We start from the raw sequence: 11,892 nt of genomic DNA, 5'->3' as shown, positions 1-11,892 counted from the left end.
CCGAAATCGTCTTTTTTTTTTTTTATACTTTCATTCTTCTTGTTGGTCTCTAATAAAATTGATGTATCTGATTGAAACAGGAAGAAGCAAATTTTTGTTCCTTTTGACGCGTCGACGAAACCAAATGAAATTTTTCTTTTGTAATCTATATGTTGTACAACTATTGTGGACAAAGCTATAAATATTATAAATATATATATATATTGTATATAAGTTATAAATATGTAAGCTTTATGTATTTATAACTTATATGGTTTATACATACAAATATAGACGCGCATATAACCAAAATCTTTTTACTTATTTGAAACCCATTATTAAAATTATTCCCAAGTGAAAATATACTTCATATACGCATATTTTCAAGACCTTTCATCATGATCACAAGTGTATTCCTTTTATTTTTTTTTCTTTTTGTCAAAAAAATGTTTCTGATATTTTTTGCAACATTTAATATTTTTATATTACATTTACATTCATCAATTCATTTATTTTGTACTCATAAAATTTTTTTCAACATTTTTTTATTGCAGAAGCTCATTAACCATATCTTTTTATTTTTTTGTACGATATCATTGTTTTTTCTTTTTCACAAAGCTGATATTATTTATTTTAACAAGAAATTATGTTACAGGATGAAAGGGATTGGCGGAAGTAACACACGTATTATACAATATAATATATTGTCACAATTTGCTTGTCTCATAAGATCTCCAATTTCCATTTTCTCGTTTAGATCCTAAGCTACTGCCAGATTTTTCACACTTTTTTCTTTCTTTCTTTTCTTAATCATCTCAACAAGAATTCATATATTTTATATATTCGCAAACGTGATTGCAATGTTTTCATTTTTTTAATATCACTCTCTAAGCAATCTTTCATTTACTTTCATCTTTATCAATAATCATTTTAATCATAATTTATAATTCTTTTTTTTTTCTTTTTTTACAGAAGATTTCTTGATTTTTAAGAATTAACTTATGACCCTTTAACATCCACATTCTCTTTTCACAATTCTATTTAGCCTCTACGTTGTTATATTATTATTATATGTACAATATAAAAATAATACAACCTTTCTTTTTTATTTAAATATTTAATCTCGATTTTCAAGATTTTGGAGATTCAAATGAAAACAACGCAATCACGAGAGAATAAATTGTTTTAAACATCGTTTTCTCTTCCTCGCAAGCTATTTCAAATTCACACGCTGGTATTTTTCAACATAAAAATAATACAAATATATTCGAATTCTGGCGAATGTTTGTTCCACTCTTTATTTTCTTCGTTTCGTTATTTTTCTTTATCTTACTTACTGCTGACTAATTAATTAATAAATGCTTATTGTCACGTGTGTCTGAGTGGCCATCGACGCTTGTAAAAAAATACAATTCCTTTTCTAAACTATAACTTATTTAAAAAATTGCTATCGCTAGTGTCAGTCATAGCACTGGTTCTCCCTTTCTTCTTCTTTCAAAATTTTTTTTAAAATATAATTTACAATCGTTATAATCAAACCAATTAAATTAATTGATCGATTCAGAATTGAATCTTTGAAAAAAAAATTATATTAAATGATACACTTAAGTGTAATTAATTAAAAATTTGTGATTGTTAAAAGTTTCGATTTTCCCTGTTTATTCAAATTTTTTTTTTGAAAGAGATTCACCTAGCTTTTCTACAACTATTCTTGGTTTATTAAATACTCTGATCCAGATCCAAGAGATTCAGATCCAACATCAGAAATACTGAAATGTCGAGGATTGACTAGGCCACGCGTCGACAGACACCCTGATGAGTTTTCATGCAGATTTGCTGTGATCGTCGAAAAATGTATCCCGTAAAAAAAAAGAAAAAAACGCATAGATAAATCACGGGAAACTAAATTTAATCGAATACATCAACGATTCGTTTTTCTATGCAACTAACATTCTTCAATGGAAATATTTATATTATAGAAATTAAAAAATATTGGAAAAAAAAATTATTGTCCAAATCAGTCATACTTTTTTCAATCATCAATTTAATTTTTTATATACGAGAATATTTTCTATTTGTTCGATTATTATAAATAAAAAATAAATTTGTTCAAAAAATTTGTATTGAGCATTAGACATCATTTTAGATGTCACCAGATATATTTTTTGGAAAAAAGACTTGAGATAACCGAATCGTCGAGTTTTGGTAAAATTAAATTACTTTAAAATCTTATGCGTGGACGCAGCAAGACGTTTCTTTCATTAGGCGAGTTTTTAGTTTCCAAGAGAACACTTTTTTTTTTTTTAGAAAAAATTTGGTCCTAGAATAATTTTTTGTTACAGATATGTTGAAATTTTATCATTTCTCGCATTGTTCCTTTTTTTTTCAAATAATTATCTTAATTAAAAATTTCATTCTTGGATTTTTGTTCATTAAAAAATTGTAAAAACTATCAAAATTTGTAAATATTTTCAGAAGATAAATAAAATCACTGGTCATATATTCTTTCTTCATTTCTTTAAAAAAAAAAAATTAAAAACTGTTGAATATTGAAAAAAAATGCAACGACATGATAACTTTTTTTAGACCAGCAAAAAGCAATATGTATATATAAGAAACAATTTATTATAATTATCTAAAATGTCACTTTTTTTTTTTTGGATATGTTAAAATACTAAAATAAGTTATAATCGTTGCATTTTTAAATTTTATCCGTGAAGAAAGAAATTTTCCTAAATTTTACTTGAAATGTCCGCGCGTCGTTTTCAAAGGATTAATATTTACAAAAATAAAAATGCTCATGTGCACATGCACATGATACATAAAAAATCACAATACACAAACAATGACGTTCATGAATGATGGAAGATGTGATAAAGCATTAAGTAGTTTGACTAAATGAGACTCGTTAATTGGACAGGACAATCTTACGAGCTATCTGATTAGTTTCTTCTTTCAATATTTTGTCTGATGTTTAATAAAGACTAAAAGAAAGTTTTGCGACATCTATATTCTGCAATTTTTTCGTTGTACCAACGGTTAAATATAAGCAGAATCGTCAATCCTCAACTGGCTGAGGTCTCTTTCATTTTAATTAATTCAATTCATTATTTCTTTTTTTTTTTTTGTCTTTTTACAAATCAATTTTTTTATAGTACGTTTCATGTTTCGAGGTAAATTAAAGATAAAATAATACAAAATAGTAAATAATTATTATAATATATAGATGGAAGAAATGCAGTGGAATTACTATTGAATTATATAATATTTAATAAAGCAAATTGATTATACGTATATTTTGTATTATATTTTATAAATTATTATATTATATTTCATATAGTAGTAGATTTGTAACATCCTTATTTACTATATTTCTTCCATCAAGTACAAAAAATAAACTTTCATTTATGGAATAAATGTCACATTTTGTACATATTTCTAATATTAACTAACGTAATACAATATATGCAATAATACAATTATATATATCTACACATAAGATTTTAAAAACTTTATTTTGAGCCTATCCTACCAGTTGAAGATTAAAACTCACATTATATCTAATACAATCTTTCACAATTCTTTACAAAGAACATCTCTTGTACATTCATACTGCATGCATTCATTATATATATATAAAAAAAGAAACAGGAAATAAAAGGAATGATTAAAAACATATGAATTCTAGGTGATTAAATAAAAACTTTCTTAAGGATTTCAATTTACGCTTAAAAAAGTATAAAAACCCTAAAATTCGTATGCTCGTAAGTTTGCTCTGTTCTTTAAACAGATGCAAAACTAGATTTTCGATTAAACACGTGATCTAATAAAAGTAAATTAAAAGGAATTCATATAGTCAGAGTAACTCGAGTGGTTGTCTGGTTTTCTTATGAATCGAAATTTTGCTCGTAAAATTAGAGCTTCATAAATCTATGATGTGTTTATAATGTACTTACAATGTACGCGCCAACAATAGTGGCAGTAAAACATGATTATTATATTATGCGATCGAGTGCCAGCGCGTTAAAATATTCCCATCCTTCGTTTCACTATTCTTTTTTTTTTTTTTTTTTTTTTTTTAATTAAAAAATATAATTGTGAATGAATATAAAACTATATAATTAATTCTTTGTAGTCCAACATAGAATTGTCTTTCATATTTTGTTTTATCTTTTATTCTTTTTCTAATTTTAATATCTTATGTAATTATAATATGCATAAAATAGATAATAGACACATATAATAATAAAAATAATTTGGAACAAATTGATATCTATTATTTGGACTACAAAGAATTAATGTCTTTAAATATTTATAGGAAGTGAAAAGAAGAAAAATAAATAATTATAGTCAAAGATGAATTAAAACTACTATTCAGTAATGTGAGACTTGAAACGAAGGCTGGAATTACAAAAAATGAAGATGATACAATGTGCAATGAAACGGTATATAATAACAATAAAATGTCTCTTTCAAATCGTATCCACGTTTTCAATGAAGGAGTAAATCATATTTCTTTCTGACAATTATTTGTCAGTGCTTTTTTATGTTAAAATACAACATTGTGGTCATTAGTTATTTATAATGTTATACCACCTTCCTTGGAAACGCGTCAATGATAAATTACCGCGGAAATCTTCATACCAATTTAGCAAAGATGACAACCAGACGAGAGAACCAGTCTTTGAGATTATTTATTAAAAGGCGTCCTGATTTGATATGGCTGCCTCTAGTCAGGACACTTTTCTATGCTCAGAGAAACAAATATTACTTAAATTGATATCAGAGTTTAAAATATAATTTATATAATTAGTAATATTGGAATGTATTTATTCTGAAATTTATATCTTTTTTATTAAATCTGTCACAAATTTGAGAATTTATTGTAGAATTTATATTAATCTAAATTCTATAATACATAATTTTTAAAACATGATTTTTCACTATACTTTTTAAAAAACTTCACTTTCTTTTTAAATAATCAAAAGTATCATCATAGAATAAAATAATAAATATATAAAAAATTGATATCAAATTCTTTTTTATAAAAAAAATATTTTTCATAAAATATTAATAAAAAATAAATATTTAATGTAATTATATATTCAATTATATATGAACTTGGAAGTCTTATTTCAAATTCTACATAGATTTCTCAAATTTTTTTCTCCAGATAAATATGAAAAAATATTTTTGAAAGAAAGAACACTGCTCTCTGAGCAGTGTTTGGTTCTCTTGGAATAAGAAGTCATCGTTGTGAAGACTGAGGATCCGTTCTAGATGCGGTTAAACCTGAGCGGGTTTCGACTTGCCAACGACCAGTATTATTTTCTGCAGGAACTTTGTGATGCTTACTGAAAACAACAATTATAAATATTTAGTTTTTTAATTCATATTAAATTGTGCGTTCTAGAAAAAGATGGTTAGTAAAAAATCCTAATTTTCATGTGGTGTCGTCAAATATTGAAATAATTTTAATTTTCTTTTCTTAAATTCAATAATTTTTATTTTCAAGAATTTCAAGTTATTGTTTTAAATAAGGGATAATTTAAGATTAATTCAAAATTGAATTTGTAACTTAATAGATTTCAAAATCAATTGATTGACGACACTACAACCGAAAAATTAAAAAAAATCTGCAGTCGGACTTCGTTATATGACCAATTTCATAATCAATAATTAGTCATAATTAGTAACAATACTCTGTATAAGAGTACGAGTAGTGTGCGTGATACTGATTATATGAGTGCACATGCAAACATAAAAGAGAATAATGTTGAGCAAACTTAGACGAAATACGATTTAAAAAATTCTGCTGAGAATTTCAACATTTGAAGAAAACCAATATTATGAAGATTTATTATTAAAAAAGAAAAAAATATTGATAAAGTATCTTTTTTTTAAACAATTAAATATTGATTATGAAAATTATGAATATGAAAATTATATAACTAATATACACTAAAAAACTACGTAAGATGATAAGACTGATATTTAATAATATGTACATTACTCATAAAAATTATACTTGTAAAATAAAATAATAATAATAATAAACATGCATGATAATTGAGGAAACAATAAGCTTAGGCGAAACGATGTTAAAAATTAACAAATGTTAAACATGCGTGACATGAAGAGAATTAAATTATGTCAAAGTGTATTTTTTCTTTTTTGAACCTTAGTCTTTGGTCCGACGACTACCATCATCTTCTGCAATGTTTTGGTAACGGCGCCTGCGGGAATAGATTGCAATTAAACAGAAACGGAACAAAAAATCCTATTTTTTTTTTTTTCAATAACTTAACATAAAGGTAACTTAGGAAGAACTATAAAAACTCAACTATAATTACATAAACTAATTCAATTTATCAAAATGACCAATTGGATATTTTTCTTTGTTAATAGAACCATAGACTACGCATAAAAAGATCTATCATCAGTGCTAATATAAAAAGAATTGTGTGTATATAAAAATCTTTGATGATCTTAAAATACAAAATAAGATATTAGGTATCTTATTTGTAATGGAATTTTTTCTCCTATAAATTTATTTAACTTATACTTACCGACTCCTTTCTGGAAGAATTTTGGTTTATTTTTCCACGCGATAAATATAAAATATACAGGTATGGATGATAAGATCATCAAGCAGCCATATCCTAAAAGAAATAAAATTTATTTTAAATTAAATGTATTCATCGAATAAAGTAATTATAAAAAAATATATCCAGATGAAATATACCTGTTTCCACAGGACTGGCATACATGGGTACAATTGTTACAAAAAGGGTTGCGAGGATGTAGATTATGGGGAAGAAGAGATTCACTTTGATAGGTCTAGACAAATTCGGCTGAGACCATCTCAACCATGGTAGGCACAAAACAGAGACACCTATACTTAACTGTAATAAAAGAAATATATAAGTCCATTTTTTAAATATTTTTTTTAAATGAAATTCAAAATATTTTAATATCATCAATTTTTTACAATTCTTTTATCCTATTGTATTTTTTCTTACTTTTCTAGCTTCATTAAATTTTTGTTTGCATTTCAATTTTTATAATCATAAGAATTAAAACAGAGAATGATAACAAAAGGATTACGTTTTAGCAAATGAATGAACAAAATAAATGTGTTTATAAGTATTTTAAAGCAACAGTCAGGCGATACGACAAGGTGAGCATATTTTATATCCCGCTATAAAGTCGGACAATACTGTCAATTATACTGAGCAGTATGAGCCAATTAGAAAATTGTCACTCGTCCGGTTGTTAATAATTTTCGCTTTGTAGCGAGACAGGTATTAGTGTTCTACATGTGGCCTATGTTCAATGCAATTTCTTGGAATATAATGAGAAACAATTACGATTTTATTAGAATTGTTGCGAACGGCTTCGTATTATTGTTTCAATAATCATTAGAATAAAAATATTTTGTGTCAAAATGACATGATGAAGTTTCTTGAAGAGATCTTAATAATTTCTTTTTGATATAATAATATTCTTTCATTTTTTTGTCCAAAATAAATATGAAGTTTATTTTTATAAGAAATGGATCATTATATAAAATAAATAACATTATATAGAATAAAATAAAATGAAATTTGTTCCTTAATTTTTTATAAATCTTACATACCCAAGTAGCAAAGCCAACATAATTGATGAGGGCAAAAATGTCTGAAGAACAAAGATATAGCATTGACAACAAAGTCTGCAACAGATTAAACAAGATTATTGATAAGTTTCTTCAATCTTACTAGATTATTGTCAATATTTTTAAAAAATCTCATTTCTCTCAGAAGATAAAAAAAATATTTTTAATTAAAAAATTTAAATATTTTTCTATGTAATTTAAAAATCATTATCTTTGGTGTCTAATAGTTTTAATAAAATGTAAAAAAAGAATACAAAAATAAAATTCTTAATCAAATATATAAAGAAGAATAAACAAAAATTTATTATTATATTTTTATTAAATAATGATTATCATATTTGTCTCAGAAATTTTTCTCTAATTTAAAAAATAATAGAAAAAATGATATACCATGCAAAGAACAGCTGGAGTAGGTGTGAGCCTCGAAATTTGAATCATTGTCAATATTTCAGGCATTTGACCCTCGCAAGCGCCAGCATAAAAAAGTCTGGAGGAAGTAAGAAGAATTCCATTTACTGCACCAAACGTGGAAAGAGCGACAAACACTGGTATCGTCCAAGCAAACATTCCGAATAAACGATTCGCAAAGGTCTGAAAAAGATAAATGAATAAATAAAATTTTATTTTACAATTCTTCCTTCTTTTTATTTCATTGCAATAAAGAATTAGTTTTTTTATTAATAATTTTTTAATTTTTTGTTCTCACTTTTTTAAGTAATACAATATTATTTATAAAATACATTAATTTTTCTTCTCTGACATTATTTGAAATTAATTTATTATATAAATAAAATAATCATAATTTTTTTTCTCTAAATTATTGTTTAAATTTTTATATATATATATATTATAGTATATAATAATGAAGTAGGAATTTACTTTCATTCTACTTTTTGTATAAACTTACAACAGCGACGGCTTCACTACCAAGAACTTCCACCGGACTCAGTGTCGTATAAAATGCCATGTTTGCAAAAACATAGACCGTGGTAACAAGGACACACGAGATTGCAATGGCCTTTGGTAAATTCCTGAAAAGAAAAAACAAGAAAATATAAAAAAATCCAAAAATCATTTTCAATTAATTGATCATGAGAATCGAAAATATTTAATTTTGGGCAACATAGGATAAAAGTTTTCAATTTAATCTCATGTGCAAATCGATTAAGACTCCCTGTTTCAATTAATTAACACCAGATTGTTGCAATAGCATCTATTAATTATTGCATGAAACTGTGATCGAGATTTTTAAATACTGAAATAATTGTTTGGATGAATCTATTGTTTAGTGTTGATTTCTGTAAAAAAATAAAGAAGTTAGTTTAATAAATTAAAATCTTTGTAATATGAATAATAGAAATATATACTGTAAATAAAATATTATATCTTGAAAAAGATTTTTCTTAAAAAAGAAAAAAATCATTCTGCATAAGAAATCAATAAATGTAATTTTCTTTCCAATTTTTCTATATTTTATAATTTAAAAATAATTGAAAAATATATTTATCTATTTTAATTAAATTTGTCAATCATTTTGTAATTTATTTCCAGTATCATACTATATATGTATATATCATTATATTTCCTCAAATAAATTGCAAAATTATTTTTTAATCATTGTTAGTTTTTAGCAGAGATTGCTTTTTTTTTTAAGCATTTAACGAAATGACTTATCAGCCACTTACTTTACAGGATCCTTCAATTCCTCAATGATGAAATTCAAGTAGTTCCAGCCGTTATAAGCGAACAATCCCGAATAAAAGCTAAGTGCTATCGATGTCACTTCTGTCTTCGTGTTGTCGAACGTAAAATATTCTGTATGCCCTATGAAATACGAATAAAATTGATCAATCATCATTCAATCATCAATTGATGAATATTATTCTATAATATATATCCATATTCCATTTGAATACAAAAAAAAAAAAAATATTTTTTCATATTGCTTTTGACAATTAAACAATTTAGGAATTTAAAATATATTTTTAAATAAAAATAAAAAAAAAATTGTAAAGCTATTTTGGTAAATTTAGACAAAATTACCAAATTTTATTTGTGAATATTTTTACACTTTATATTATAATTTATTTTATCAATAGTTATCACGATTAATTTTTCTATTCACTTGCTTTGAATCACTCATCATATTGTAACCTATCGAAAGAAAAAGTTTCTCACGTCGATAATACTCAATCATATGTAAATACATGTATATGTACTGTCCATTCGAACGCAATGAATAAGTCAATTTAAAACGAATCCTTGTACGCACCTCGAATTGCCCGCGTCTTTAACCCACCTTTTTGATTGGGTAAATTGTCTCGTCCGGCAAGTGAAAAGACACCTAACACGGTTTTATACACTAGTCTCTTAAGGGTTGGCGTAGGTGGTGAAACATTAACGCGAACTTCCTCGTTCTTGCTTAAGAAATTGCCAACACGTTATTGCCTTTAATGGCGAGAAAACAATGCAGATCCTCGACATTGACTTAACTTTTTACTCTCGACAAATTCTTGCTATTAAATTAAAATGATTAAAAACTGAAGATACAATTTTTTAGATTACTTATTTTTAGTTAATTATGGAATTATTTTTAATCAATATAATTTTTATTAATATATTGCAAATTTTTTGAATGATGAATAATTGTTATAATTTTATTTAATATTTTTACAAAAAAAAACTTTGAATTAATTTATTTGCAATAAATTACTATTTAAAAAAAAATATTACATTAATTTTAAGAATAAAAAAATTAAATTATAATTCTCAAATTATATTCTTTCCTATAAATCTGATTTGAACGTCTTTTCATTTACAAAATCTTCTACTAGTAATTTTTATTTCTTTCTAAAAATAAGATTCTTCATTGATTTTTGTGTAAAAAGAATTCTTCTCTAAAAGAAACCAAGCGACCGTTTAAATTTAGTTACGATCACAATTTTTATTTCTTTCTAAAAATATAATTCTCTCCTCCGCTAATAGTTGGGTTTATCTATCTCAAAAAAAATTTTTCTAATAATCATTTATCTTTTCTGAAAAAATAAATTTTCATTTCTTTCTAAAAATAAAATTTTATTAATCTGTAGAAAAAATATTCTAGATAAAAAATCAACAATCATTGCATTCTTTTTTATTTTTATAATATTATTTATAATTAATCTTCATGAAAACAAAAATCGTGAAAAATTCGAGTCAAGTCTTCCTCTGAAAAAGAGATCGACAATGCTAACCTTTCCAACTTTTTTTCTTTCCAACAATATTTCCAACGTTAAAAATCCATGAAATATCGATCCAGTTTCGAACGAATAGCTGGAAGGAATTCTTGGTTTCATATTTTCTTGCCAGGTTTAGAAAGAATGACGAGACAAAAATCGAACGTATATAAATTCCAATGATCGAGCACAAAAGAAACTCAATTTACGCGCGAGAGAAAGTCGATCTGATGCAATGGCATCGGTTTGTTTCTTTCGCATAAATATAGCCGAAACAAGGGATTGAGTAATAATGACGTGTGGTAACAAAGAAAAATTGCCTTCGTTTTTATTGTGTCAAATTACGAAAGTTAGTCTTAAATTATGGATAAATAAAAAATTATAAAAATTGAATTTATAACGATAAACTTACCGGTGAATAATTGATAAGCTCCAGTGAAGATGATGATGAAAAGCGCGAGTAATTTTGCATATGTAAAGATGTCTTGCACTCTTGTCGCCCATTTTACGTCCCAGCAATTAATAAACGCCAGAATACCTGGAAAATAAATATTTAGAGAAAATTAATAAAATCTATAGATACTACTAATAATATTAATGATGTAATAAAAAGATAGTAAAAATTTAGTTTTAGAAATTATTTTTAATCTTATTTAAAAATAAAAATAAATCTTTTTATTCCATAAAAAAAATTACCCCAATATGGCTGCGAATTTATAACCTTTGATCAGCTTTTTATGTTTGTTAATAAATCGAATTAAACTATATTAATATTATGACTTTTTGAGATGTGAATGCATAAAATGATGACACGTGATTAATTGTTTATCAAAGAAACTTTTACAATTATTATAATTGTTAAAAGGTTACCAAATATTAATGAACACGAGATTATACAAAACACGTATAACAAGTTCCGTTTCTTAGCGATTGGAGATCGAGATTGCAATCGAGCTATTGCAATCGAATTTTTATTAGGTTAGTTTGCTACTGTTATCGATAGCTCTGAATATACATGAATATATATATATATATATATAT

The 11,892-nt window shown here is 25.1% G+C and overlaps 1 protein-coding gene across 5 annotated transcripts in view; it reads right to left on the bottom strand.

The window, feature by feature from the left end:
• Positions 1–4,974: 4,974 nt before the first annotated feature.
• LOC411772 (Y+L amino acid transporter 2) overlaps positions 4,975–11,892 on the bottom strand; it is a 29,766-nt gene continuing 22,848 nt past the window's right edge. For 2 of the 5 annotated variants that reach the window (XM_026445663.1, XM_026445664.1), the window contains 8 exons: positions 11,264–11,389; positions 9,322–9,460; positions 8,544–8,667; positions 8,027–8,227; positions 7,619–7,693; positions 6,725–6,884; positions 6,549–6,641; positions 6,028–6,215 (listed from right to left, as the gene is read on the bottom strand). In XM_026445663.1, the coding sequence (XP_026301448.1) occupies positions 6,133–6,215; positions 6,549–6,641; positions 6,725–6,884; positions 7,619–7,693; positions 8,027–8,227; positions 8,544–8,667; positions 9,322–9,460; positions 11,264–11,389 (1,001 nt within the window). In that variant the 3' untranslated portion in view covers positions 6,028–6,132. Of the gene's footprint in view, positions 5,334–6,027; positions 6,216–6,548; positions 6,642–6,724; positions 6,885–7,618; positions 7,694–8,026; positions 8,228–8,543; positions 8,668–9,321; positions 9,461–11,263; positions 11,390–11,892 lie in introns of those variants that run through there. The other 3 variants (XM_026445665.1, XM_006560638.3, XM_026445666.1) reach the window with 3 other exon arrangements.

The sequence above is a fragment of the Apis mellifera genome, linkage group LG15 (genome assembly GCF_003254395.2).
Source record: "Apis mellifera strain DH4 linkage group LG15, Amel_HAv3.1, whole genome shotgun sequence".
NCBI lineage: Eukaryota > Metazoa > Arthropoda > Insecta > Hymenoptera > Apidae > Apis > Apis mellifera.
The sequence above is the reverse complement of the archived record's forward strand: the minus strand, read 5'-3'. Positions and strand labels throughout refer to the sequence as shown.